Below are 27,968 nucleotides of genomic sequence, written 5' to 3'. Positions count from 1 at the left end.
CCAATTACCTAGGAAACATTGTAAGTCCAGACGCTCGGAAGCCGCACAGTGATAATGATATCTTACTTCTGCCGAAGGGAATTCGTCCGCTAATGTGCCAAAGTGAATCAGCATTCTTCCGCGTTATTTTGAACTTTAAAATCCCAGGCGCGGAACAAACCGAAGTCGATAGCCCAGATTCCAGTACCGGTGCCAATGTCAAGAACGCGTCTGGCACCCCTGTGTCCGGGATTTAATGCCAAGTTGTCGTCCAGGCACAGCAACCATATGTGATGCTGCAAATCTAAGTCATCCGAGGTTCACCCCTTTAGCAACTGAACCTAGTAACACTGCGTTTGATCTCGTCTTGTCTTACCTAAACGCTCGTTTTCTGTCTGAAAGCTCTCGTAGTTACCATGTGCAGTCGACTGTTATAGATATCCGACGTCATCAATAACTTACATCATCGTTTGGATAATTGTACTCTATCGTTTCCGTTAGCTCAGTTTTCTCATCAGAGAATCCATGCTCGGTGAGCCATCATACTGCCCGCACAGTAAGAATGGTAAGTTCTGCCATTCTCCCTCTGGTGCTCCCGTATACTCGATCTGAGGGACTTCAGTGTCGATCTCTCGAGGCTCTGGGATCGAAGTCAGCAATCTCTCCAATGGATTGTGTGTAATAGCCCCCAAGCAAACACTCCTAGACGTTTGTTTCAGGCCTGTTTCTAGATCTGATCCCTCTGGGCCTGGGGCTGTCATTACCTCCTCATAGTCGGACGAGGGGTCCACCTCAGCGGGCTAAGTTGTCGCGGGGTCAATAAATCGGCAAACATAAGAGTGGAAGACACGAATTCGCACCGTTTGCGCGTCATTAAAATCCCCCATTGGTAATTCTTTCGTTTGAGGCTTTCAGGTGCTGTTTCTGTGGCAGCATGTTGCCCGGGAGAGTGGCCAAAGTTGAATCCCGATCGTCGGTTAAGAAGTGGAGAGAAGCATTTTAAGACCGCTGGGCGACTGTCACGGTCTTCGCGTCCAACACACCGCTTTGTTTGGGTGAACCCCCCAACAAGCCACCAACGAGCAAACATGAGGAGGGGACCAAAGTCCCGTTGGCTCATATTCTCGCGTCGGATCCCAGGATAACCCTCCTTCGACTTTGATTGGCTCGCTTCAGCAGACTGCAGGATCAATACTGGTCATGATTGGACACATATTCCATATTGCCCCACGGCTGCAGATGTTTCTGGTTTGCGAGGTGACTGCTGCATGAGCTTGCAGCTGCATCCACGTTCCGGCCATTGTACCCCTCTGGCTTCAACTTAAAGCGGAGACGTCACAGAGATCATTTCGTTGGAAGGCTTGAATATAGCCCTTTGAATGTGGTGCTGAGCGGAGCCGTGTTGGTTGTGACTACAAGATTCCGGCAGAACCTTCTTCGGTCAGGACAACCGAAGCCGAGCAGCCCATACGCTTGCCGAGGACGATATCTATTACCATGCAGAACGGCCATGTTCTCTTCACTATGATACCCCATCGACGACAAAACGCGGAAACAGATTGCGACTTGTGAAGCTGATGCACAATACCTTCCTCCACACTCAATTGAGCGCAAGTCTATTCAAAGGAACCGCAACCCCAGCTATGCCTCCTTCTCATCATGAGGCTTCTTAGCGTAAACGCAATGCCTGCACTAAGTGTCAGCTACCGATGCCGCTATTTCAATACCTCATTTGTACTCACACCCTCCAGTACGCGTGAATACTGCGATTGCGCAGATCCTTCCGCGCCAACGCGCACAGCGCGAGAACCTCCTCCTGGCTCCAGTCCAGGGCCCGCGTCAGCAGCGCCAGAGAGAGACCCTCGAGGCCCATGTCCAGGTTGTTGCACTGCCAGCTGCCGAGCTCTTTCAGACGCGCGTCTTTAGGCCACGAGTTCAAAGGCCACTTGAACTCCCTGAACTCGACATCCACAAAGCCCGCGGCTTTGATGGCGTCCAGGTGAGTCGACATGCTCACCAGGGGCCGGCCCAGTTTCTCCGAGGCCTGGGACACGGCGTCGTGCCAGCGCCAGAGGGCCGAGTCTTTGGTCAGCGTGCCGTCGTCGCAGCCGAGGGGGAGCGCGAGGTCGTCTATCTCGAACCAGCCGCCTGGAGTGAGGTTGCTGGTGGACAGAGGGGGGTTGTCAGCTGTCGGCTTCTCCGATAGGGTGAATTGGCAACCCGTGGAACGAATTTGGGAAGTTACTAGAAAACGCAAGACGCAAAAGAGACAAACGTACTCGTAGAACTTTCTGATCATGGCAGGTACGTCTGCAAAGCAGCCCGCCATGCCGCGGCACATAATAAAGTCAAACGGCTTCGTCCAAGTCCACGGCTTTTCGAGATCGTCGATTTCAAATGAGCAATTGGGCGGAGTCCTTCAGATACAGGTCAGTCTCACACTGTTGAGAAACAAGAAATTGTGTGATACCATCCTGGTTGGATCGGGCTGAGGTCGACTCCAATCACCTGTAAGGTATCCGTCAGTGAAAGGTCGTTAGAGTCATGGGGAAAGTAGATTTTGCTGTACCTCGGCGGAGGGAAACGCGTCCGCTATTCACAGTTTACTATAAGCTATCTTCCAAACGGACCTCATGGATGCGACGTCTTCGTCTTTATTTGCTCACCATAGTCGATGGCCCACAGACCTGTCCCGGTGCCGATGTCAAGGACTCGTTTTGCGGTCTTATGGCCCGGGTTAAGGGCTAGGTCGCCATCGAAACAAATGATCCATATACGATGTTGGAGGTCTGTTGGCAATTGACGAGCTAGTCAGACACGCCGAGTAAAAGCCTTTGAGTCTCGTGGCACAGCACTCACCCAATCGGTCGTTCTCTCTCTTCATATCATCCACTAGTCAGCAATACCGTACGACAACCAAAGAGAATGAAGTCTCACATCGTCATTGGGATAGTTGTACTCTAGGCTCATGTCAACGCAAAATCTCAGATTCGGAGGAGCTAGTACAACGTACTTCCAGCGCTGAGAGAGTGGTACGTCCTCCCGTTCTCCAGCTGATTCTCCAAGATGCTGGACCTCAGAGAAGTCAAGGTCGACGACTCATATCCCTACGTAGCTGTCAACGGCTGATTCTTTACGCGCTTCTACAAAGAGATGCATAAAGAGACTTTGGCGTACATCTCCCAGGTCGGACGCGTTATCCGCATCAGCGGGCTGGTAATAGCAATAACAGAATCAGCAAAGACGCGCCAAGTAAGAGTGCCATGGAGCCCGGATTGATGTCCTACAACAACTGCATCGTGCGGGTCCTGCATCGTCGCGCACTGTCGTCGAGTGAGAATTGCGAATCGCTGAATTTGTTCCAGTCGAGAATCCAGTCTTCGCTGGGTGCAAGAACCCCAACTCGCAAACTGACAAACGAGGCAGAAAAGTAACGAGAACCCATCGTCTCGCTCCAACCGGGGCCCTCGCGCCTAAATACCACGAAACACAACAGACCCCAGTCGTTAACCCCGCTCACAGCCTACACGAACCAACAACTAATTTGTGATGGAAGGCGGTTGGTTCTGCCGGCCGTCGCTGGAACTGCGGCGCCCAAAGCAGCCCACTTTGATGTGATTGGGGAATTGGGCCTGTGGGATGTGGGCATGTCGCTCGGCGTTGCGTCTTATTGGCCATACCCCGGGCGATGAGGTGACTTCTGCACCGGGGGGACATGGCCCTGCAGCCGTTGTGGACAGGCGACGCTTCCGTGATCCCTGCAAATCTGTTCTGCGGTAGATGCGTGATGTTGGAATGTCGCAGAATGTCAAACGATGCAGTTGTCCGATACGTCGGCGACTGATTGACTCGAAGTGATGGATTGAGGTAACAAACAACTGTGTTGTTTTCGCATGCAGTCAAAGGAGGATGTTAAAGATTGTCACAGCAGTAAGAACCACTTCAATCCTATTACAATTTTCATTGTGGCTCAGGGTCGTCAACAGCCGGCTCGACCTGCGGTCTTTGAGAGTTGACATTTTCTTTGGATGGAAAGAAGCTTACCACTCCCAAAATGCTGACAGTCTTATGAAAACAAATTATTGAACGGCATTAAAACAGCAAGAGACACTAATCAGCAAGGCTAATTCATTTATAGTCAGCATCTGTCATGGACTGTTCATGGTTTAGCCCTTATGGCCAATATTGCAAGACTACTTGCCCCCTGTGATTGTACATCCACATAAGATGAACAGGAAGGCAATATTATATTCCTCAGTGTGATCAAATATGGGGAGATACATGCGATGTTCGGGGAGTAATAAGTATATTGAATCATACTTCTGCCTCCAACGAATCTCGCCATAGTCAAAAAGTCACTGGTGGTCCTCCTCGCACAATGACTTTGTATGAACACAATGCTTTACCACAAAGATCACCAACATAAATTGCTCACGACACATTGAACAAATAACCCAGTCTCTCCAGCATCCTTGTTCCCTCGTCTAGCCTGAACTTCTCCGCTGTGAAGAACCAAACACCACGAACCATCATCACATCCAACTCAAAAACACTCCCACCCCAACACCTCTTCTCAATCCCCCCAGCATCTCAACACCAAACCCCCATCCACAAACCTACCGCCAACCCCCCAAACCCACCCATGGTCCGCCATCCCCCCCGGCTCCGTCGCACCTCCCCCTCCATCCCGCCTCCCTCCCCCTTCCCCACCGCCGGCGTCGCAACCTACCACTCTCTCACCGGTCCCTCCATCGCCCTCACCCCCTTCATCCTACGCCTCCACCGCCTCCTCTCCGACTACGAGTCCGCCCAGCCCCTCCTCTCGCCCACCGACCTCGCCCGCGAGTGGGACACTTACTTCACCCCCGCCGCGCTCCCGCGGCCACCCCATCAGCCCCTCCGCGTCGCGCAGGCCGACATCGACGCGGAATGGGACCCGTGGAAACTTCGCGCCTTGATCGCCGCGACGTGCCAGGATATAGAGGGATTACAGGCGCATCTGATCGAAGTAGAGAGACGCGTCCACGACGTTAACCGCGACATTGAGGATGCGAAGCGGCGTGAGAGGGGGCGATGGGGCGGCGTGGATGCCGGCGCGGGCTTTCTTGATCTGTATGCGCCGCGGGTTGATGGATACCGGAGGCGGAGGAGGAAGCTGTTGGAGGTTGACAAGTATGAAGTCTGCTCGGACTGGGATTTGTTCAAGCTCCGGGATGTGTTCTCTGAAGCTCAAACAGATATCGACAAGCTGCTGGATAAGTTGGAGGACTTGGAGACTGAGACACGGGAAAAGAGGCGACTGCTGGGTAGTCCGCGAAAGTATAGGTAAGTTCTCAGCAGATGAAGGAAGCTGACATTGTTTAGGAAATGAACGACAGGTTGATTCGATGCGTACAGAGGTAACCTCTGGGTTTCATTACAAGTGGTATCTATGTGCTCCTAGCAGAATGTGGTATCATAATCTCATGACCTGAGCAACACAACTCCGTGAGCTTTTCCTTCCGAGAACCGTGACCTACCTGCTGAAATTCATAGTCATAGTTCTTCCAAAGCCAATCAGTCCATGTTACTCCGTGCCATGATGTGCAAGTGTTCGCCCCGGTCGAGATCAGATACAACGCCCCCTTTTTCACCTAATCTTTCAAAGCTCGTCATCATCGTCGCCCTCCATCTCGAGAAGCTCCAACAAACTAGGATGGGGCTCTCCGCAGCAAGGGCAGACACCGAGCTCGTCGTCACTCATGTACTCCTCGACATCCTCCATGGGGTAGCCGCTGCTACGACAGAACTCAGTCCACTGGCGCTCGTCTCCGTCTCTAGTCTTAGGGACTCGCTTCCAGATCGTGAGATCCTTGCGGCTCGGAGTTGACTTTGGGTGACCCGTTTCCCGTGGCGCAGGAGGCATGATGGGCTCACGGGGGTGATGGTGGTCGTCAAAGTCCAAGTCCGAGTCCGAGTCGTGATCGTCAGCGTCTCCTTCGGTCTTCTTGGGCTTCAGCGTCTTCCAAGCCCTCACAACACGCGCGCAGCTGGAGATGCCAGAGAGGGCCTTCAAGTTGTTCTTTAGCTGGACGAAGGAAGGCAAGCCAGCCAAGAAAAGGCCCTCGTCTCTGAGCAGTCCCGTAAGCTCCGCTGTCGCCTTGCTGCCCGCGTCATCTATCGGCAATCCAGTCACCTGCAACTCGTTGAGCGAGCATCCCAGCTCATGCGACGCCATGTCGTGAAGGTCGCTACCAGGCATTGGCAGAAAGTCGTCCATGAAGTTGACGAGGTCGATGCGGAGCGATTCGAGGTTGGGGAACAGCCGAGGTCGAACAAGCTTCTTGTCGTGCTTAGGGTCGTACGGGGCGCGAAGGGCACGCAGGAAATCTGTCACCTGGCCCCATGTGTAGCAGCGGAAGCCGGCACGGGCGTAGGTGTGCTCGTTGACACGGGGAATAGTCCGAAGAGTTACGTCATTCTTGAGAGACGGATGGTAGGACCGGTCGAGCTTGTGCTTCCGCCTCTTGTCGTCAAAGTACTGTGCTATGATGCGGAAATTGACGTGCTTCACGTTCTTGCGGTAGGCGAAGTCGAGGTCTGCGAAGTTGCGGACTGCATCGGGGTTGGTGAAGACAAAGCTGTTTTGGTTCCACAGAATGCGGCTTCCCTCCTCGTACATGGCCTTACAGGTAGCCAAAAAGTGAATGGCGATTTGATTGTCGCGGGTGCGCTCCACAGCAGTGAGGTTCTCGGGCTTGAGCTTGGACAAGGGATCAATGATGGGGCTGTTAGACGTCAAGGAGTACTTCAGAATTCGCAGCAGCACTTCGGTCGGCAGGTATGGATACGCGTGAGACTCGGAGCAGATGGAAGACCGGGTGCGCCGACCGTTGGGGCGGTGATGCTTCTGGTAGTTGGCTGAAACGGGCGACCAGGAGATTCCGTTCTCGCGAAGCAGCTTCTTGAGCCTGGCATTCTCGTCTGTAAGTGCCTTGTTCTTGCTGCGCAGGGGTGCATTGAAGTGAGCTTCGGCCTGGTCCTCCACATCACGACACTCCCAAGGCATGACGACATCCTGTAGCCAGGTCAATAAACTGCAGATTCATTGCAAAAAGAGAAGATAAACCAACCATGTCGCGATGCGCCATCGTGAAGGCCTGGCGCAGTCACTGGTATGAAGTTGGAATGACGTTGAATTGGTTAGTCAGCTTGCGGGTCCAATGCAAGCGGAACTCGTCCGACAAAAGTGACGAATGAGACGTTGGTGGAAATTTGGCAGTTGATTGAGAGGAGCCGACGCAGGCAGGTTGGGCGTCGCTGCAGGTTTTCAGGTCAAATAAGCGGCGTCGAATTCAATCGCCGAAAATGCTCATCGGGAAGTGAAAAAAAATTCGCTGCGATGAAAGCTCGGGGCAGAGTTTCGATGAGGCAGGGTATGACCGCTGAATGAACAAAGTCGTGTTTGCGATACAACCGACGGCTCAATGAAGAAAGGTGAAACGAAGGTTTTGGGAGGGATGTGGGATGGGGCGTTCGTCCTGACGTTCGTGGAGGGGCCGATTGGGGGTCAGGGTCAGACAAGCAGAGTCAAGATGGAGGAAACGGAGAGGCGAGAGTGAAGGATAAGAAGGAAAGAATGTCGAGACTAGGCGTATGAGTCGTGAAAATGGGAAAAAAATCGAGCGGCAGTTGCGGATGACGATTCCAGGTGGCCGACGACGGTCGAGGATGGAGTCGGACGAAAAGCCAACAGGAGGCAATTAGTGCGGAAAGATGGCGAGGAGAGAGCGGATTGAAGTGTGAGGTGCTCTCTCGCTCTCCTGAGTCGGCGCGGCGTCGTATCGGTCGTGGAATTTCCGTCAGCGCGCTGTCCCGGGTAAACTCCGTGAATCAGTCGACAGGGGCGAGAGATTGCGGGCAGAGCGAAGACGGACTGGGGCAGTTCAGTCCTGGACTTGTCTGCATCGAAAGGTGGGATGAGGTGGAAAAGATGAAGATGGTGAGAAGGACGACGTTTGCTCCTAGGCGGGCATTCACGAGGAAAAAAAGACTGTGACTGACTGTTGGCAGAGGAGGGGAGGGAGGCAATGGAAGGCAGGAAGGCAGGAAGCGACAAGCGACGGAAGGTCTGGCTGCAGGCAATGAATGATGAATGGGCAGGTGGGCAGTGGACGGAACGGTGGACGGTGGACGGTGGACGGTGGTGGTCACCTAGTGGCAGGCGCTGGTGCTGGTGCTGGCCGGATCTGCATGCATGGGCAAAGAAAGAGCAAGAGCCCGCCCAATGCCTTCCTTCCTCCACTGGCTGAGGTGCTGGCACCTACCTACCTGAAGTGTACAGTGCCCGTCCAGTGAAAAGCCGTCTCAGCTTTGACGGTGCCGACGTCCGCCGAAACTCCGACCTGAGAGCTTCTTTCGCATTTAGGCTCCTTCCTCTGCTCTGCCGCTGGGAGGGAAGCTGCAAGCACTGGCGATGCGGGAGGGCAGGTGCAGGAGCTGGAGCAGGAGCAGGAGCATCTACCTCAGTCCTGCCGTCCACCTGCCTTGATGCTCCTTTCACCCACGGCATCTACGGCTAAGACTGTCTTCTCCTGCCTCATGGCTCCTGCCTTGTGCCTCCTGCCAATGCGTCCTGCCTGAGGTGCAAATGCAGAATCTGGCGCAGAGAGAAGGAACGAGCCTGGAGGGACTGCCACGAATTGACAATGCATCGGGGCAGGCAAGGGCAGCGGTGCACCAATTGTGTTGGCGACCTCCCGACAATGTGGGGCGGCTGCACCTGCCCGAAGATTACTCGCATCACAGCTGCATTGATGACTCTGAAGATTTCGATGCCCAGCGGGATGGGGGAATGACGATGCGTGTCCACGGATGCGCGAAGGGAAGGGGCCTGGACCTGGACCTGGCCGGGACCTGGAGCCCGGAGCGGGACAGTCTGGACGGATGGTGACGAGGGAGGGGGAGGGGCAGCCCAGCCCGCCATCCATCAGGCAGGTCGGCAGGCAGGGGTGCGTGGGTGCGTGGGTGAGGTGTCTTATCTGACGACTTGTTGTTTGGTGCTGGTGTCTCTCTCGCCTGGCGTCTTCACGGTCGGCGCCGGTCGTGTGGTACGTGGATGCTGCAGGATGGCGGAAGGCTCAACATAGTTGCGCCTCTGCAAACTCTCAATATCAAAGGCGCTGGACACGTACTGGCGGACGGCTTGCAGTCGTCTGCTCGTTGCTACAGCGGGAAGCTCCTTTTTAGACTCAAGTTGCCGCTGCGCCAGACTACTTACTACAAAGTGCGAGAGCTTGAATTGGCCGTGGCACGCCTGGCATCCGAAATTCAATGGGCATGACAATTGCGGGGGAGAGACCCAATTATGTGCAACCTCTGTCCTATGGATGTAGCTTCCCGCAATGCCTTACGATCGCTGTTTGATCGCAAGATCGGATCGCGGAGCTGTCACGGCGGACATGGGCGTCGCGTCCAGTCTGGTCTTCGCTTCGTCTGCGCTTCGTCTGCGCTTCGTCTGCGCAGACGACCCCTCTCGTCCATAAAATCCGGAAGCTGAAGCTCAGCCGAATTGCCTAGCCTGCTGGCTGTCACTCTGGCTTGTCTTGTGTCTCATGTCCGTGCGAAGGCATGCACAAAATGATTGGCATGAGCAATGAGAGGGCAGAAAAAGAAACAGAAAAAGAAACAGGGGAAGAAAAAAAAAAGAAAAAAAAAAGACGAGAGGCACAGACCCCGACAAGCTGAGTGTCACTCCCCCAAACGGGCAATTCCTGTACCACGCGACGTGGTGAATGGCTCCCTGTCATTGGGTACAGGAAAACTGCATCCATAGGAAGGTAGCTCAGACCTCTCAATGTGATGCTGCTTTCCCCTCAAAATCATCACCCCAAAATGTCACCCACTCGTGGCCACTGCCCAAACATCGACCGGCGCACGTTCTGGGCCAGCGCCTAGAAGACGTACTACAGACGATCAATGATGAATTATCCCCATAAAATGCGTCCATCGCGGTGCCCCCATCGTGCCACATCCCGCTACGATTTGTGCACGTTGTGCAGCTTGTGCAGGAACCGCAGGTGCTCCCTCCGCTCTTGACGTCATGATGTCTTGCCCATTACAGCTCAAGCTCCCCAACGCCGGGGCAGCAGTCACGTAACGAGCGCCCTTCTATGATGAAATGGCCGTTCCTTCTGCAGCTATGGTAGCTATGGCAATGAGGTCAGCTTGGCCATTGGGGTTCAAATAGGAGGAGCTGTCCAAGACCGGAGCTGGTTACTTTCGCTCTCACCTACATCACTTCACGATACCAGCAAACGAAGCTTCATCTGCGAACGACTGTTCAATTGACCTCGTTTGCCAACAAATACCAAATTCACCACCACAAACCCGCCACAATGTCTTTCTCCAACACTTCCACCGGCGACAAGCCCGCCGACCCCTACAAGGCCACCAACAAGGACACCAATGTCTCCGTCAAGGACAAGGTCGAGGACCTCGTCAACTTCGCCAACAAGAGCAAGTTTGGCATGATGACGACCAGAGATGCCAAGTCAGGCGCCCTCGTCTCCCGCTGCATGGGTGTTGCAGCCACGGTAAGCTTATTTCCGCCCCATGCTCCTTCACGGTGCCAGAAATTCTAACGCCACTCAGGAAAACGGTGGCATCGACCTGCTCTTCTTCACCAACACAGAGTCCCACAAGACGGATGAGATCGACAGCGATCCCCACGTCAACATTGCCTTCTACAACAGCTCTGGCGACTGGGCTTCCATTTCAGGCGTCTCCAGCGTCCTCACCGACCGATCCATCGTCAAGAAGCACTACAGCTCTTCGCTGAAGGCATGGCTTGGTGACCTCGGCGACGGCAAGCACGACGGCTCTGAGAACGACCCCCGTATCGGCGTCATCCGCGTCAAGACGGTCAGTGCCACGTATGCCATCAGCAACACCAACATCGTTGGCAAGGTTGCCCAGGTCGCCGAGGGCATCGTGACCGGCAGCCCTGCCCACGTTAACAAGCTTCGCGAGATTTCGTCCTCCGAGGTCGAGCAGTACCGCTCGGCTTCCTCTTAATTGCGTTAATTAGGGTCAATGAAAAACATGTACATTAGAAGCGTCATTTGGGGGAACGAGGGAAAAGAATCAGCACCAACCAACCCGAATAACGGGACATGAATGATGACTATTGCTTCCCATAATCCGCCTCCCAGCTCTTGTCAAAGGTCTCCTTGTTGAACGCGAACTCGCGAATGTAGTCCCTCTCGAGCTCATGCGCCCTCCTTCCGAGCAGGACCATGCTGTGCAGCGGCCCTCCCAGCATCTCATCCGTCTCGCACAGCTCCTTCAGCGTACCCGCCACAAACTTCTCCGTCTTGCCGCCCACCCTCGCCGCGCCGACCGCCAGACTATCAGGCCCGTACACGCCCTCGCCCTTCTCCTCCTCAATCTCAAGCATCTGCGCCGCGCACTGGCCCACCGTCATGTACCGCGGCGGCTCGTAGATCTTGCGCCCGCGCGCCATGTTCTCGAGGCTCTGCTCCTTGACCTTGATGTCGAGCAGCACGAGCGTGTGCAGGCCAATGCTGCGGTTCTCGCGGATGCGGTCGTAGAACGACGCCGGCTTCCAGTTGTCCAGGAAGAAGACCATGGAGACGGTCTGGCCAAAGTTGTAGAGCTGCAGGCCCGTGGCGCCGATGCCGGACATGATGGAGGCGTTGGGGACGGTCGAGACGGGGATGGCGAGCTCGCGCGCGCGCAGGACGAGGTCGGTGTGCGTGGTCGCGCCGAAGGGGTCGCCGACAACGAGGAAGGCGACGTCGACGGTCTGGGCGTCGCGGAGGATCTCGTCGCTGTTGGACTCGACCATTTCGCGGTCGGCGATGACGACTTCACGGCCGTAGTAGCTCTCCTGCGCATGGTGAATGATGTGTTAGTTGGCTTGGCCTAAAGCAAGGAGTGTAGCATAGGTGAGGCTTGAGTAGAACGCACCAAGATGGCCTTGTCCACGAGCAGGATGCTGGTGTAGGCTTCCAGGTAGACCCTGGAGGCCTTCTTGACGACCTCGAGGCCCTTGACGGTGATGTCTGTCTCGTCAGAGAGACCGAGACCGACGAGGTACAGCATTTTGGCGGCTTTATTGGGGTATCAACAAAAAGGAATACAGTTGTGTTGCTCTCGAAGTCGCAAAGCAGAGGGGTGAGTCGACGCCGTCTAGACCGAGCGCATGTCCATTTCCTTTTTTTTTTTCTCTCTCTCTGCGGCTTTGGAGGGGGAGGGGTTGGAGGGGTAGGTATTTTTTAGCGCTGTAACCCCACCACCGAGACGCCCCTGGACCATGTCTCGTCCGCCCCTCCCAATTTTCCCTGGCCTGAATCCCTGCAGCCTCGTCCGCTAATCAGGTCCCCAGTCAATTCATATCTCCCAGACACCAAGTTTCATCATCGACGCGTCTTGGGACTGTTGGCCGCGCTCTTCGAACATCAACCATCCTACGTCGACCATCGACCACCATCGATCTCCCCACATCATTCCATCGAAACCTGCGACTGGCGAGGAGACAAACTCCCGACCGAAACGACGCGTCCACGCACCGAGGCACCACAAACATACACAATGGCCGACAAGAACGGCAGCGCGTACGGCGCGCCCGCAGGCGACACCGACTTCCGCAAGACGTGGGACCTGGACGAGTACGCCGCCAAGGCCAAAGATCGCGAGGCCAAGGAAAAAGAAGAGTCCAAGGCGCGCTACGAGGCGAAGCTCGCGGGCAAGAAGTACCACAAGCCGCTGACGGGCAACGAGACGATGACCTCTGCGCGACGGACCGTGCTGGACCTCAGCGCGCAGGTGGGCAAGACGCAGCTCGTCCCGGCGGGCGCGGGCGTGGGCAAGCGCGGGCGCGGCGCGGGCTTCTACTGCGAGGCGTGCGACCTGACGTTCAAGGATAACAAGCAGTTCGTGGAGCACCTCAACACGCCGCAGCACCTGGCGAACACGGGGCAGACGACGGAGGTGCGGCGCGCGACGGCGGAGGAGGTAAGGGAGCGGATTGAGATGCTGTGGCAGCGGAAAGTGGACTTTGAGAAGGAGAAGGCGACGAGTCTGGAGGAGAGGTTGGCGCTGCGGGAGGAGGAGAGTTTGAAGGAGGCGGAGGAGAGGAGGAGGAAGCGGAAGGAGGCGGATGAGAGGAGGAGGGTGAAGGCGGAAGAGGCGGAGAAGGTGAAGACGGAATATGGGGAGGATGTGAGGATTGAGGGGGAGCACGACGAGGATGATATGATGGCCGCGATGGGGATTAGCGGGTTTGGGACATCGAAGAAGAAGTGAGTTGAGGTGGATGGTTGGTTCAGGATGCAGCAAAAAGAATGATACCCCCTCCTTCCAGTCTGGTAAGGGTTTAGAGTTGAGGATATGACAATGCGAGTAGGTGAATCTGGTCATGGGCTATGGAATTGGTGACGGGATGGCGGTATCGGTGGTTGGTCAGGCATTCGGGTGCCTTCACCGAAGCCAGTCGGTGAGCATCGGTGAAGACGCCACCCCCGGCCCCCTGCAGTTCGGGTAACCCCACACGCATTGGCTCCGATTTCGACGACCTCACCACACGACAGCTCCGTTTGCCATCTTTCTCCTCCCGCCATCCACAGCACAGCTGTCGTCGAAACGCGTCCTCGACCCAGCGAAACTACAGCCCAACCCGACTTACTGCCACGATTCCTCCCGTCGAGTCGTCCATTCTACGCGTACCTTAGCCCCTCGCCGATCGGATCAGAGTTCCCACCTTGGCCCCGCGACGCAAGCTGCCTTGACGGAAGCGAGGAGAGAAGACCCTAATCGATTTTACGTACCGACCGAACATACATCCACAAACAAATTGCACCGATGGCCTCGTCATCCGCAGCGGCGGCCTCGTTGCTGCGCCGCCAGCTCAAGGAGATGCAGACGGGGAAGGACATCCCCGGCATCTCATGCGGTCTGGTCAATGACAACAACATCTTCGAGTGGGAGGTCATGCTCATGATCAGCGACGACTGCAAGTACTACGGTGGTACGTCTTCCTCTGGCCCTTTCTCCCAAACACTGCTGACGCATCCCGCCCCAACAGGAGGAAACTTCCGCGCCCGCCTCACCTTCCCGCAGACCTACCCCCTGATGCCGCCGTCCCTCACCTTCCAGACCCCAATCCCGTTCCACCCGAATATCTACTCGGACGGCCGGCTGTGCATCTCGATCCTGCACCCGCCGGAGGAGGACCAGTACGGCTACGAGGCGGCCTCAGAGCGGTGGAGCCCCGTGCAGAGCCCCGAGACTATTCTGCTGAGCACAATCAGTCTGTTCCACGGGCCCAACGACGAGTCGCCGGCCAATGTTGAGGCTGCGCGCATGTTTCGTGAGGAGAGGGAGGGCAAGAATAAGGATTTCCGCAGGAGGTGTCGGGCTTGTGTGCGGGAGAGTCTGGGTGAGGACTGAAGGCTAGCGGATGAGATTGCTGGTTCGGGAGGGTTTCCAAGGGTGATGAAGAAACACGGCTGCATCGTGGCGTTTGGTGAGGGTGAAAGCATTTTACGAGCTGGGTTGGTATTCAAATTGATGCGTATCTTGGTGCTTTTGACCAGCTGTGATCTGATCAAAGTGGCCTCGTAAGGATTACATAGCCCATCCTCAGGTTCATGGTCATGGAGAGTCCCATCATATTGAGTGAATGTTTTGTTTAGTACGGCATGCAACTCAAGGATGCAGTAAATGCTGCAAAGGCCATTCTTACTCGAGGATTACTAAGTGCGCCCGTAGAGTGAGTAGTTTGTCCCCCAACTCACGAGATATGGTTTTAACTAAGAAGACCGCTCAGATCAAGGTAATGCCACGCGATCTGCATTCCACAACTTTCTGAAATCAAGCCAAATGAACGGCTAACTTGAGTATTTACACACGAGTGACCATCCATATCGGAGGGCACATTAAATAAAAAGCAAACAAACACAACTTCTCTACAAGTAACATTGGCCCCCCCCCTCTATGTTTTCTTTCTACGCTTACGGCGGGCAGGCTTTTTCCCCTTCTTCTTCGACTGTCTTTGATCGGCGGACGTATCTGATGGGAACAATGACTCAAGTGCTCTAATTTTATCCTCGGGAAAGGTCTTGGTTTCCCTCAGATACTGCATCACGTCGACATCTCTTTGGCCAGGTATGAATGCCAATCTCGCCGCCCCATTCTTGACCATTATCTCACAAGCTTCGTATCCGTTTCGTGGCCTCAACTCGTGGGCCGAACTTGAGAGCCCGGTGAAAAAGGTTTCCCAAACGCTGAGCAAACGGGGAGAACTCCCGCTATTTTGGGGTCGAACAATGTGTTTCCTGAATCCGTCGATCTGGAGTACTTTGTTCAGCAACTCCAAGTCGACAAAATCCGACATGACTTCCCGAGGACGGTCGCCAACTTCAATGTACCCTGAGCCTTTAAGGATATATCGTAGGATAGAATCGCTCTTTCGGTCCTCGTAGTATTTGATGTAATTGGCATGATGATCGCTCCGTTCGTATTGATATTTTTGAGTAAGTATGCGTGCCTGAGAAGTTGCTAGCAATCGAAAAAGTCCATCCACATTGACATCCTTACGTCCCAGGAGGAGTTCTGTTCCAGTGTTGAGGACTTTTATGAGCTCTTCGCATCGACGAAACAGCATATAGCCATCATTGTAAGCCAGGTCGTCGGTCCAAGAACTCGTCTCTTGGAGAATGTAGAGAAACCATCGTATGAAGTCCGTATTGATGTTTTTGTGGATCGTGGTGGCCGAAAGAACACAGAGGCAAGATCTCGCTAAGAAGTATCGATCAAGATATATTCGTTCATCAATTGCCAGCCAATTTTCTTTCTGTTGCAGAAACTCAACCACCGTTCGGTGGAGAAAGCCCAGTCGAATGTTGGTGTGATGATAGGGGAGGTCAGAGTTGGTGACTTGCCATGCCTGGACCAGATCACGACAATGTGATAGCAGTTTTTCTTTGTACCGAAGGAGACTTCTCGTGCCCCCATCAAATTCATTGGAGAGGTTGATCTCGTCGATGATACCTGGATCACCAGTCTGTAGCTCGCCATGGTGAAGTGACCGCTGGGTGTTGATTGTGTTGGCAGTTTCTCGCAGCGTCTCACGCCGGGAACTCCGGGTGCTCGAGCTCTTGGTCTCCATCTCCAGAACCAAATTGGAGTTTCGAGCCCTGAACAATATTAGAGGCAATGGTGCATTGGCCATCAGCAACATCGAGAAGACCCTGACCACCTCAGTCTTGTACACGTCTTCAATAGATTCGACCATCCTCTTGAAGAAAGGTTCAAGACCCCGGGGAAATTCAGAGACTCTTCTTTGCAGAAGTTCGAGCCCATCGTTGTTATCGAGGCCTCGAAGAAGTGATTTCACAACCAGAGAAACCCAAAAGAACACTCCTTCAGCTTTCGTTGAGATAGAATCGATCAGCAATTCTCCTTGCTGTTGATGTGATGACTGAAGCGTCTTAAATCGTTCGTTCTGTTCTAAAGTGTTTTGAACGTAGAGTCGCATATCCTCGGTTGTGAGACTGTGCATCTCAATTTGACCGTATGCATTGCTGAACGCGTTGTGGAACTCCTGCCAGGGTCTACTGGCACAGCAGACCTTAATCTCGGGCGACTTCGTGATAGTCTGCAGGAATGTCGTTACATCGGTAACCTGGCCACTGTACTCATCAAGCCCATCGACTAGGATGAGGATGCGGTAGGGAAATGTCTTGAGGGTTTGAACATGTTCAAATGCTGCATAAAGATCTTCTAGGCTCCATGATTCCAGGTAATGGAATTGTTCCGAGACGCGATCCGGTAATACTTTGCTGATGACATCCGGGGCGTTGGATAGAATCTGGAACAACAATGTTCTCAGCAAGCCTTCTAGGGATTTCTGTAGTTTAGTTCCCCCAAACCAAAAGAAGTGGCTAGCGATGAAGAGTGGCTTAGGATTCGCCCACGCCATTGCCAGACGTTTCGTCGTCTCGTGGCCTGAGATGAATTTCATCAATGTCGACTTTCCAGAACCAGGTTTGCCTGTGACCCAAAAGATGCCGCTTGACCCTTTGAGCCAGTTCGCGAAGTTTCTTGGGTCACTCTCGTGAAAGATCCAAGTGAATGTGTCCTTGTGTGCTTTTGGGATCTCGTTCTGCCGTTCCTTGATTTGTGTGAAATGAAGACTTTCGAGGATAGCTCTAGTGATGCCGTGGCTTTTGGCTTCCTCAGCGAATGCTGTCAGGGCTTGAGCCAATTCATTTACTCCGCCAGATTCTGACTTTGACTCCCACTTCAGAAGGTCCTTTACCTGCTGGGCCATGACATCCAATTTCTGTTCTGTGACCCTATTCCATGCCTTGGACGCTTGTCCCCAGGCGTCCACAGATATCGCGAGGGAACGATGATGTTCGCTAGATAACCATGAGTTCAGACTACTGACTTATTGTCATATCGGAGACACGCCATACGTACTAGAAAAGCCCTTGAAGCCTGAAACAGATCTGCGCCCTGATGTCGACCAAATCGGCTTGGAGGCCTTCTATCGTGTTACGTTTCCAATAAGAAATGATTGAAATCTTAACCTTGGTCAATCTTCGGTGGCGCTGGGAGTCAGGGACCCTCAAACGGTCAACTTCGGTACTCAATTTCGTCGCTGCATTGATGCACCTTGCCAACAGCGGGGCCAAATCATCGTCCTTCACTAAAGCCTTGTCTTTCTTCAGCCTCAAGCAATGCTCCTCGAAATCGGAGCATGTGAGGGCGATTTCCGCGTTGCGCTGAGCTAGTCCATCAATATCAACATCGCGGTACGTCGCGATGATGGTCTGTGTGGCTTTAAAACCAAGTTCGAGAAATTGAAAGATGCTGGCCGCGATGCCGAGCGCTGCGAAGGCCTCGGCCATGACGGAACCGATAAAATGGATGGCTAACGCTTTTGACTAGCAAACAAATGTCGTGCTTTTCCCGTGAGATACGAAGATGTCTAGACGAAGAGAATTATGTTAATCAATAGGAGAACGAATGGTGTGGAGAAACAGAGCCTGATGATATCTGCGCAGCCCGATTGCGCAGTCAAATACATCAGCTGACAAGCGTTCCTGTGCCACACAACCCCTAGGTGGCTTTCGAATTTCACCATGTAACCATTGGCTCGCTTATGTGCCTGATGCTAATGTACATTGGTACAAGACGCCCCAGGTTCACATTGGAGCCAAGGAAAATCCTGCCCCCAACGATCAATATCCACCCGACTGCAGATTCCGTATTCTAGTTAAGACACTGTAGAAGGCCCGAGAAGCAACCATACCGATGCATAAATTTCCTCGCTCATGCGTTATATCGTTTCCTTAGTCGCGTAGCTCCTGAAGGCATTGTCGTTCACGTATGATGGCCGGGTTTATGGATCCTTTCTGGGTGGATTTATCCTACACGTCCTGTACCCCAGTCCACTGGCGGGGGATGGGATGTTCGCGGACTCGTGGAAAAATCCCAGCTATCATTAGCAGATTCAATGGGCTTATCAACTGGGTGGCCAAGGTTGTCGTCTGGCCAACGCTACGAAGAGATCGCCAACGTAAGTGGGGAACATCTCTGCTGCATAGAATCGGAGTGAATGTGGCTTCCAAATATTTGACAGCTTTGTTGGATATGAAATCTGACCAGAGTAAGGGATTGTGTTAAATATCACTGATGCTGCGCCGCAAATCTTCAATGAGTTCAAGAAAGAGTGGAAATTTAATAATGTAAAATCCCCATTGCGGAATGAAGGAATCCCCTTCAGAAAGTCACACACGCCACCAAGCCCACGTACAATTCTTTAAGACAGATGTAACAACTCCTTAGCTGTCTATCCCTGACCCATCCTTGAACAGATACACGGTATCTTCTCTTGCCCTCTTCAGGATCCTTTCAAGTCGATCGCACAGTAGCCCCGCTTCGATTCTTTCCTCGACCTTGACCTTGATCATATCGTTCTCAATAATATCTAGCAAATGCCCAAATGCCGTGTCTTCGCCACATTTTGCAAGACTCCTCAGATCTCTGAACGCTTTTTGTACTTCATGAAGTACGACTGGCTCATTCTCGACTTTCTCATAAAAGTAAGCTTCATCACCCGGTGTCTTTGCCTTCCTAACGGCATCAAAAGTCTTAACGGCTGTATTCCTGCGTGCGATCCACAAGGTAAACTCCAAGAAGATACATCCAAGTGACCAGATGTCATATTTACGAGATCTTGTCTTTGAAGAATCTCCTTCGGGGGCTTGGTAAGCAGGAGTCGTTGCTTTAGTTGTCGTTGGGTCGTTTCTCTGCAATGTTCCCAGAACATGAACCTTGGAAATGCCAAAGTCAGCGACTTTCAAGATGCCGTAGCCTCTGGTTTTGAAATGAAGAATATTTCCAGGCTTCAGGTCTCCGTGGCGACAGTTTTCCTGGTCTCTCATCTCGTCATGAAGAGCCTGGAGGGCCTCAGCGAGGCCAAGCATCTGTTCTAGACCCCATAGCGCAAGTTCTGGCGATCTCTCTTCGACGTCCATATTCTCCCATACATCGACAAGATCCCCGCCATCTGCCCAGGGAAATATGATATAGTTCTTGTTCCCTTGCCTGAAGGAGTCAAGCTTCTGCGTGATGTGCTTCGCGTGCTCTAAATCACGTATCTTATCGAGGTTGTTGAACTCCTGTTGAAAATCCTGCTTGTACTTGAACTCTTTAAGTGCCACTTTGAGTCTTGGGGTTTCATTCTGTCAACCATATCAGCCATTCAGAACTGATAAAGCATTCGCGAAAGAATTCAACTCACCTCAAATCCCTTTTGGTGAGAAGGGTGAACCATAGCCTTGAATACAACATTGTTGTTTGTGCCTTTCACCTCGTCTACGGACGAGAAAGGAAGAGGGCACATTGGATCGATGGTTTGATGATTGCCTGTGGTACTGAAGACAGGCGCCAAAAATAGCCACTGTTTGTCGACGAACACGTCCAGCTTTGGTAGCTCCCAATCGGCAGGCCAGTCGAGCCGCTTGCTGCCACTCTTCTCGCATGTTAAGGAATTACCATTCTTGGTCAATGGAAGATCATGATCTGTAAAATGGGCGTCGAGGAGAAGCTTGACGCCCCAAGGCTGGCTGAGATACACGCAGGTGGCAAACAACTTTCGTCCCTTTTCCATAACTCTCTCGGCTAGCTTTACCCTAGCTTGTCGTTTTGCTCGAAACAAGGAAAGCATTCCTCGCTTTTGTGTCAGTCGAAGCTCTTTTTCGACGGTCTCTTTGGTAACGAGTTGCTCGAGCTCGCTCGTTGCAATGTATCTGCGGTTTCCCAGTTTATCTTCGCTATAGGCCTCGCCTAACCTTGCAAATAAATCCATGGGTAAGAAACCTGCCTTTGTTGTATCTTAAGATTTGGACAATGAGAGTTGGTGCAAGACCTTGTTGTAAGCCAAGTGTGCCAATTTTGTTCGGATTCAAACAAATTATTTGCCACTGGTAAATTGACCGAACGCATTGCTCTTATAAAACTCCGAAAAATGGCTACATGATTAATGTTCGGGAGCTGGATTACGCGCTTCACTGATACTTACCTGCCACAGCCTCGTCGGCAAGAAATCTTCCCAGAATGGCGTGGTATCGTGCGGTAAATGCCTCACCATACCACCAGGCTGGGTTATGCAAGTAACTTGTGAAAGAAATGGTGGCTGCGTCGTTGGGCCATGTGACAGTCATTATGTGGGCAGTGTTCTGCATACTTGGGAACTCAAACATGCGTCCCCGCAGCCTGCGTGGTGACTAGGTTGGTATACCGACAGCCCCGAAATTCCACGTAGTGGTTGCATTATGCATGATCAACCATTCAAACTCCGCATATGCAGCACACCAAGTGGAAGTCCGCATGATGCATGCAATAATTCTCACATGGTGCATAATGGCTATATGCGATGCTATCGACCTAATACGTTCCCAAGCAGCTGCATCAATCGTTGGCAGCCATATTTCATAGAGCGTTCCCCCCAAAATAAAGCTACGATAGGCCGCCTCGTTTTTATACTGGACACAGTTTGTTGGCGCCATAAGTCCTGTGCAGAAAAGATACCGGCTAAATGGGCCAATGGCAGTGGGTGCATCAGTTGACCTGCGGTTGCTTCGCAAAAGGAGAGGAGCAAGTCATACCAAGCAGCGGGCCTCAGCCTGGGGAGGTCGGTCTGTCACAGACAATATCCTTCCGAAGGACCCCAACAATAAGCTCCCGGTCTCCAACATTGGTCACAAATCTTAGCCGTATCAAAACAGCCTCTTCGAATAGTACAGCTGGCGGGCCCAATCAGCGCAGTCTTTCCTGGTCTCAACGGGTATCTGGTCGCAAGATTAGACCCCAGATATCCGGCACAATGTCAGACAGCTCACCACAAGGCAGGATATTCGCAGCGACCGTCCAAACGACGTACGAACAGAGTGAGGGACCGAGATCAGAACCACAAGGTAACCTGGAGAACGAGGACTCTGAGCTGGAAGATGACGACTCAGAGCGTGTATCACCACCATGGATTCCATTATCCGAGGTCAAACACGTGATAAGCGCAGCAGAAGATGAGCTGAAGACACTTCAGCTCTCACGAGTTGATCCCGATAGATTGCAAACATTCATCAGCAAGGCACAGCGGCTGTGTGCTCTTCTCATCCATATCGACCGCCTACATTGGATCGAGGCCTTCTGCGAGCAGAATTTTGGAGATGCGATATTTCCAGTCAAAATTGTGCAGAAGAACAAAAACACATGTACAGTGCGGCGATTGAAGACCAAAGCAACCTTGTCTGAGGCATCAGTCGACATACACATTGCAAAGCCAGATGATAGAACAATCATTCATACGATTGAAGATCCCCATCAGTGGTTTTTCTTCCCTCCCGTATTTGCGAAAAGCGGCTCTCCCTATACCTTCGACCCCCGATGCAGGCTGCCATTCCTGAAGGAAATCACCCACAGAGCAACAAATTTCAGTGCGGTGACTGAACGTGTCATTCACAAAAGTCACCTGGATTTTCCGAAGTTCCCAAATGATGACCAAATTGTAGGTTATCTATAGTCATGTGCCTTTTGAGTGGGGAGCAAGTAAAAGCTGAATGTTCTACAGGGTACTGTGGTCGATGATGATGGAAATCCTCATGTCGCTGTGAAGGAACTTACCTCGGAAAAGTGGTTCGGGCCGCGATTCAAGGAAGTTGTCAAAAACGAGGAGGCAGTTCTGGTCCACTTTCAAGAGAAAAAGCACGACCACTTCATCAAGGCCATTGCCAGATACACCCAATCCCGAAAACATTACTTTGTTTTCCCGTGGGCGAAAGGCGGAAATCTTCACGACTTCTGGGAGAAGCAACCTAGCTTGAGCGACGACTGCCTCAATTTCAGTCGCGAAACCTGGAACACCTTCATCAAATGGTTCTTTCGGCAAATTCTTGGTATTTCTGGCGCCATGAAGAGCCTTCATTTCCCGGTCAACAATCCTGGTGGCTCATGCCGCCATGGCGACCTCAAGCCCGAGAACATACTTTGCTTTTGCGATGTCGTACCTGGCCCAGGTCAGGTACCAACTAACGTAAAGCTGGTGATTGCCGACGCAGGGCATGCGAAAATCCACGAGAAAGCAACAGAATTTCGGCCTGACCCGACGAGAACCCCGCGTGGGACACAACGATATACTCCTCCAGAGGCTAACAACCCAGGCGAGACCAAGAAGCCCACATCACGACGATACGATATCTGGTCTCTCGGATGTATGTATCTTGAGTTCCTCGTCTGGATTCTATATGGGTACAAGGGACTACTCGATTTCTATAACGACGTTGGTAATGAGTTCTTTTCCACCACTGGAGCAAACGTTCAAGTGAAATCTCAAGTTCAGGACTGGATCGACGCCATCAAGATTGATCCAAGATGCGCGCCTTTCACATCAACCGCAGTTGGGAGATTGGTCCACCTCATCGAAACCAGGTTATTAGTCGTCAATACCGAGGTCGAACCCACAGAGAACACTGATTTCCAAGAAGTCATGGATCTCGGAACGATGGGAACTGGCCCCAAATTAATCATTCGGCCGCCGACTATTAAGATCAACCCTGAGCCGACACTGACAAGAGCTGATGCAAAAGAGATGGTAGAAGAGATGGAAACCATTGAAGCCGCAGCGGATAAAGGTTCCATTGAGTGGATTAACTGGGATGGCATGGAACAAGCATCCAAACTGGGAACACCGCAAGCATCCGATACCCTTCTTTCCGACAAGCAATTGAAGACAGGCAAACAGCGGCGCCATAGCTTATCAGTGGTTTGGAACTTCCTGTCATTGCACTCATAGACGCTCACTAATACCAACTACAGACTCAGAAAAGTGAGGTAGGGACCTCTCCAAGTATATCCTCACGTTTGAGGTAATTTCGTTCTTGCTTCGTTGTTTCTGGGACTGACGTGATCCATGTGACGTTAAAAGAGAGTAAGTTACTTCTATCCCTGGTGTATGACCGGTGCCCCGCTATATATTGACGTCGAATTCAGTACGTACGTAACAGCCCCTAGAATGCAGCAGAGTGGGGCTAGGCTTACAACTACTCGTGGGTTTCTTGCAGATGGTAATTGTTGATTTCTCCTGACCCTTGGATTGACGTTGCTAATGTCGCTTTCTCTTATGGTATCAAAGTTTGTATGTGATATTACTCCTGTCTTTACTTTCACAGGCTTCAAGCTGATCAGCACTCATTCAGACGGTTGGTTACAGTCCCTCATGATCCATGGAATTAAGGCTGAACACCATAAACTGATATTGTTTGGATTCGTCAATAGCCGGTAAAAAACCCCTCATGGTTTTGATGAGATCAGGATGCTAAAAGTCTGTAAATGACTAGCTTGACAACAGCTGGAAGTACACTGCAGATAGCAGCCTTGCCAGCTACATCGTCCGTCAAACTCCAAACACAATCCGACACCAGCACTTGATTTCCAAACTCTGCGAATATTGCGAGCACTATCGACTTTGGCTGCCTGACTACAGATTCTCTGTGAAGCTGCTTGACCTTGTGAGGAGGTCTGACCGGTGCAGCTTCTGCCGACTTTTACACAGATGCATGAAAGATCGAGCAGTGCTCAGCCGGGATATCATCACGTTTTTGAGATCAGACTCACGCTCAGCGCTGACCTTCCATGAGAAACACCTTCGCCCAGTATTCTCCCTGTGTACTACAATTAGTAAGTGGACTCTCGTATGACTGTTTAGAGCCTTTATGTGTGTCGGTCTGTTCAGCTGGGGAAAGGTCGAACCCTGCTGATTGATAAAGGCTCAAAGCAGCTCGCAGAAAATGACGTCCATATGGGTTTTCCTACTCTGTTGCCTCCAGGCAGCGACACGCACATCAAAATACTTGCGGAATGGCTCAGTATCTGCGATAAGAAGCATAAACACCACCAATCTGGAGGCGATTTTGTCCCGTCTCGGCTTTTGGACCTTGGATACAAGAAGTGCAAGAAAGTGCGGCTCGCGTCCAGTTTCACGGACAAGACCTCTATGCGCTATGCAGCCTTGTCACATAGGTGGGGCTCCCCGAACGAAGCAAGACCGGAGAGTGTGACGTTCCCTGTCACAACATGTGAGAATCGACACCTCATTGAGAGCCCCCAGGGAGTAGATGATATTGTACTGCCCCAAACCTTCCAGGATGCCGTTTGTATTACCAGAAGCCTCGGTATACGGTATCTTTGGATCGATTCCTTATGCATACTTCAGAAGACTGGGAAAAGCCACGATTCAGAACATGCGGAAGACTGGAGAAGAGAGTCACAACGCATGGAAAAGGTTTTCAGTTCCGCATACTTCACGATTGCGGCTAGCTGCGCAGATCATATGTTTGATGGGTTTTTAAAGACACGAAGCCCAAGAGATATTGTCACCATGACTACGAATGATGGTGAAAAGTTTCATGTGTGCGAAAATATCGACGATTTTGATCATGACGTTGAACAAGGTGAATTGAACAAGAGGGGTTGGGTGTTACAAGAACGCGCTCTATCACGTCGAACGCTTCACTTCACGAAGGGTCAGACATACTGGGAGTGCGGCGAGGGCATAAGATGCGAGACGTTCACTCAGACCGCGAAGTAAGTTATCCAAGATGATGAAGGAGTCAATATAGTAACAACTATGTCACACAGTCGTAAAGCAGCCTTTCTTGGTGACTCGGACTTTCCTAATGCTGTTAAGTCCGATAAGCAAGGGAGACAACTGAAGCTTTACCATGAGTTTTACGAAAGATACTCCTCCTTGGACCTTTCCAACAGAACGGATAGGCCGATGGCAATTGCAGGGCTTGAGAAAAGACTGATATCAGCCTTGTGCTCTCCGGGAGGCTACGGTATCATGCACTTGAACTTTCCCAGGGACCTTTTGTGGCAACGTCAGGACCAGAATCGTTCCTTAGAGCGCGTGACGTTTGATCATTCGTCTAGAGTACCGTCATGGTCATGGATGGCTTTTCATGGAGAGATAAGATATATGAACGTTCCATTGGGAGACGTTATTTGGGAAGAACGTATTATTTCTCCTTTCCAGCTCAGCGACTTGGCCACAGACACAGGTTACGATACTCAGCATCCGCATGAGTTCAATGCCCCGATATCGGTGCTGACGAGGGAAAGAGAACCTGATACGACTATAGACAGACCGAGACTGCTGATACAAGACGATATGACCTTTTCGCTTCAAGAACCAATCAAGTGTATCGTCGTCGCAAGAGGCAAGAGGAACCTACAGCTGTACGCTATTCTCGTGCACCTGGTTAAGGAAGAGGATGGAGTTCAGATTTTCGAGAGGTCTGGCGTGGCGTATCTAACGAAGAACGACATCGCAGTTGGAACCAGCGCAGAGGACCCTTGTATAGGAAGGATTCAATAAGAATGGGCAAAACCGTTAGTTGGGGAGGGGGTACCTAGCGGTTCGACATCAGAATGTTCAAGATCCGGGGAGAGAAACTTTCAACAAGCCGTCTCCCATGATTGTTTCGGTTATATCATTGGGAAATAGTGGTTTAAAATCCAGCAACTACAGATTGATCACAGTAGCTCATTTCCCTTATCTTTCTAGCTGCAGAGTGCTGTATCGCTTTGTGCAGAATTCCTGTGTAGATTCAAGTATGACCAGGGATACATGATTGGGATACTTTAAGCAACACGTGCTTAGAACCTCATTTGTAGTATGGATCCATGCCCCTGCCCGTGTCTTGTTTGTACACTACGGTTTAAGCTGACTCGATGCTACTTTTGGTTCATTATTACGATCTTGATGTTCTTCCTCCCGTGCTGCGACTCGAATGCCTGTGCAGCCTCGGTCAGAGGGTACGTTGATGTAACTAACGGCTTGAGATCGACGAGCTTTCTCTCCAGAAGACTGATCGCGTCTGCAAAACAGCCCGGAGTATATCGCACAGTGCCTGTCTCATTATGAGAATAGTTTCAACGGCAGCAAAGGGTCATGACTTACCCTTGATATTGATCTCCTTGGCCGTGACCAAGAAAAGCGGAACCGAAGTGAGCGGTTTACCTAACCCAGCTTGAATGCAAGTTCCACCCGATTTTACCATCGCGACTGCCATTTGAGTACAGGCCTCTGCTCCGCTGGCCTCAACTGTGACGTCAAAACCGTTGCCAAGGTCGTGTTTGGAGTTGAGTTCTTTGGCATATTGCTGATAGAATGAGAGGGGATCTACAGATGGGTCTTCGTTCTTCGGAGGGACAATACCGACGGTTGCGCCGTACGTCTCTGCAAATTGCGTCCGAGATGATTCAATGTCAAACATTATGACCTTCTTGACACCGTATGCCTTTGCAACAGCAAGTACTAGGAGACCCAAAGGACCACATCCACTGAAAGAGAAAAGCGTCAGCATTGCCGGTCATCTTGTATACATGTAGAAGACCATACAATATAGCCATTGTTTGGTGAGCATTTAGAGAGGCTCTCCTGGCGAGTTGAACCGCAATGGCGAGCGGTTGGATCGCGCCCGCCTCCTCCCAGGAGATTGAGTCCGGGATGGGAACCGTCATTGAGGCCGTGCAGGTGAAGTACTGGCAAAGTGTGCCATCGGTGGGGTCGAGGCCGCAGTACTTCAAGTTCGCGCAGATGTTTGGGTTGCCCTTGACACAAAACTCGCAACTATTTCAACTATCGTCAACACTCTTCGTAATTGAAATTTAAGACAGATGAAGCCTGAAGCCATACTTCATGCACGCGAAACCCGGCTCTACAGCCACTCTCTGTCCGACAAACCGGTCCTTGACACTCTTTCCGGTTTGGATGATGACACCCGAAGACTCATGCCCAAGGACGAGTTGGCGAGATACCTTGTCGCTTTCCCAGTTGTGGCAGTCTGAACCGCAGATACCTGTCGCAACGATTTCCACGAGCACTTCATTGTCGCCTGGTGGGCGTACAGGACGTTCTTGAATCTCTAGTTTCTTAGGTCCAACCCAGACCACGGCCTTGTTGGATGTGGGAAGGCTTGTCTCCGTCATTCTTTCAGGTGATTCACTCTAAAATCAGAATGATGAAGCCTTTCCTTCGTTGCGGTCCGTTGCTTGACGATGGGAATGAGGGTCTAGATGACGAAAAGAAGGGATGGCACTCAGATCGAGGTGGAAAATGGTTGGTCGAGCCTGGAAAAGCCCAACGACAGGGGGCCTTTGCTGATCTGTAGATTGCGGCTGAACTACTCTCTGAGAGCGGGATAAATCTTCACGCCTTCAACGTAGACCCGTCTTCCTGTCAACATATAACTTCCCCTCGCCTTCGGCATGGATCCCGGGCCGAAAGTCGGTACGGAGCTCGGCGCTGCGGTACGGCTCCCGGGCCGCGAGGGATGCAATTAGTCAGCTGAAGGCTCCTTGGCTTCATATGCCCGGCTATTCTCCGTGCCCGACAATCGAAGTCTTGTTGAGAT

The 27,968-nt window shown here is 52.0% G+C and overlaps 12 protein-coding genes across 12 annotated transcripts; 6 read left to right on the top strand and 6 right to left on the bottom strand.

Moving 5' to 3' along the window:
• Nucleotides 1-1,620: 1,620 nt before the first annotated feature.
• On the bottom strand, nt 1,621-3,293 carry CGCS363_v008508 (Secondary metabolism regulator LAE1; the record flags this gene model as incomplete). Its single annotated transcript, XM_036640357.1, has 11 exons — nt 1,621-1,666; nt 1,722-2,141; nt 2,259-2,396; nt 2,450-2,487; nt 2,549-2,571; nt 2,646-2,768; nt 2,839-2,857; nt 2,917-2,939; nt 2,993-3,086; nt 3,157-3,192; nt 3,267-3,293. 11 exons carry the CDS (start codon nt 3,291-3,293, stop codon nt 1,621-1,623), a joined length of 987 nt encoding a protein of 328 aa, XP_036494853.1.
• Nucleotides 3,294-4,621: 1,328 nt separating this feature from the next.
• CGCS363_v008507 (uncharacterized protein) lies at nt 4,622-5,308 on the top strand (the record flags this gene model as incomplete). The annotated part of the gene is made up of 1 exon (XM_036640356.1): nt 4,622-5,308. One exon carries the CDS (start codon nt 4,622-4,624, stop codon nt 5,306-5,308), a length of 687 nt encoding a protein of 228 aa, XP_036494424.1.
• A 312-nt stretch (nt 5,309-5,620) lies between these two features.
• CGCS363_v008506 (uncharacterized protein) lies at nt 5,621-7,109 on the bottom strand (the record flags this gene model as incomplete). The annotated part of the gene is made up of 2 exons (XM_036640355.1): nt 5,621-7,036; nt 7,092-7,109. 2 exons carry the CDS (start codon nt 7,107-7,109, stop codon nt 5,621-5,623), a joined length of 1,434 nt encoding a protein of 477 aa, XP_036494425.1.
• A 3,246-nt stretch (nt 7,110-10,355) lies between these two features.
• Nucleotides 10,356-11,034, top strand: bli-3 (the record flags this gene model as incomplete). Its single annotated transcript, XM_036640354.1, has 2 exons — nt 10,356-10,553; nt 10,612-11,034. The coding sequence occupies 2 exons, from the start codon at nt 10,356-10,358 to the stop codon at nt 11,032-11,034; spliced, it is 621 nt and encodes a 206-aa protein (XP_036494426.1).
• Nucleotides 11,035-11,143: 109 nt separating this feature from the next.
• Nucleotides 11,144-12,084, bottom strand: dph-5 (Diphthine methyl ester synthase; the record flags this gene model as incomplete). Its single annotated transcript, XM_036640353.1, has 2 exons — nt 11,144-11,869; nt 11,950-12,084. 2 exons carry the CDS (start codon nt 12,082-12,084, stop codon nt 11,144-11,146), a joined length of 861 nt encoding a protein of 286 aa, XP_036494427.1.
• Nucleotides 12,085-12,573: 489 nt separating this feature from the next.
• Nucleotides 12,574-13,287, top strand: snu23 (U4/U6.U5 small nuclear ribonucleoprotein component snu23; the record flags this gene model as incomplete). The annotated part of the gene is made up of 1 exon (XM_036640352.1): nt 12,574-13,287. The coding sequence occupies one exon, from the start codon at nt 12,574-12,576 to the stop codon at nt 13,285-13,287; it is 714 nt and encodes a 237-aa protein (XP_036494419.1).
• A 555-nt stretch (nt 13,288-13,842) lies between these two features.
• Nucleotides 13,843-14,430, top strand: ubc15 (Ubiquitin-conjugating enzyme E2 15; the record flags this gene model as incomplete). Its single annotated transcript, XM_036640351.1, has 2 exons — nt 13,843-14,008; nt 14,066-14,430. The coding sequence occupies 2 exons, from the start codon at nt 13,843-13,845 to the stop codon at nt 14,428-14,430; spliced, it is 531 nt and encodes a 176-aa protein (XP_036494421.1).
• A 1,679-nt stretch (nt 14,431-16,109) lies between these two features.
• CGCS363_v008501 (Vegetative incompatibility protein HET-E-1) lies at nt 16,110-17,897 on the bottom strand (the record flags this gene model as incomplete). Its single annotated transcript, XM_036640350.1, has 3 exons — nt 16,110-16,178; nt 16,238-17,405; nt 17,467-17,897. 3 exons carry the CDS (start codon nt 17,895-17,897, stop codon nt 16,110-16,112), a joined length of 1,668 nt encoding a protein of 555 aa, XP_036494422.1.
• A 936-nt stretch (nt 17,898-18,833) lies between these two features.
• nekl-2 (Serine/threonine-protein kinase nekl-2) lies at nt 18,834-20,362 on the bottom strand (the record flags this gene model as incomplete). Its single annotated transcript, XM_036640349.1, has 2 exons — nt 18,834-19,736; nt 19,796-20,362. 2 exons carry the CDS (start codon nt 20,360-20,362, stop codon nt 18,834-18,836), a joined length of 1,470 nt encoding a protein of 489 aa, XP_036494423.1.
• Nucleotides 20,363-21,379: 1,017 nt separating this feature from the next.
• ksg1-1 (Serine/threonine-protein kinase ksg1) lies at nt 21,380-23,344 on the top strand (the record flags this gene model as incomplete). The annotated part of the gene is made up of 2 exons (XM_036640348.1): nt 21,380-22,060; nt 22,124-23,344. 2 exons carry the CDS (start codon nt 21,380-21,382, stop codon nt 23,342-23,344), a joined length of 1,902 nt encoding a protein of 633 aa, XP_036494941.1.
• A 1,584-nt stretch (nt 23,345-24,928) lies between these two features.
• Nucleotides 24,929-25,927, top strand: CGCS363_v008498 (uncharacterized protein; the record flags this gene model as incomplete). The annotated part of the gene is made up of 2 exons (XM_036640347.1): nt 24,929-25,134; nt 25,189-25,927. 2 exons carry the CDS (start codon nt 24,929-24,931, stop codon nt 25,925-25,927), a joined length of 945 nt encoding a protein of 314 aa, XP_036494942.1.
• Nucleotides 25,928-26,286: 359 nt separating this feature from the next.
• On the bottom strand, nt 26,287-27,543 carry xdhA-7 (D-xylulose reductase A; the record flags this gene model as incomplete). The annotated part of the gene is made up of 4 exons (XM_036640346.1): nt 26,287-26,462; nt 26,513-26,895; nt 26,954-27,184; nt 27,251-27,543. The coding sequence occupies 4 exons, from the start codon at nt 27,541-27,543 to the stop codon at nt 26,287-26,289; spliced, it is 1,083 nt and encodes a 360-aa protein (XP_036494937.1).
• Between the last annotated feature and the right edge of the window lie 425 nt (nt 27,544-27,968).

This window comes from Colletotrichum siamense (assembly GCF_013390195.1).
Source record: "Colletotrichum siamense strain Cg363 chromosome Unknown KSG_Cg363_contig05, whole genome shotgun sequence".
In the NCBI taxonomy this organism is placed as follows: domain Eukaryota; kingdom Fungi; phylum Ascomycota; class Sordariomycetes; order Glomerellales; family Glomerellaceae; genus Colletotrichum; species Colletotrichum siamense.
This window is presented reverse-complemented; position numbering and strand designations above follow the sequence as displayed.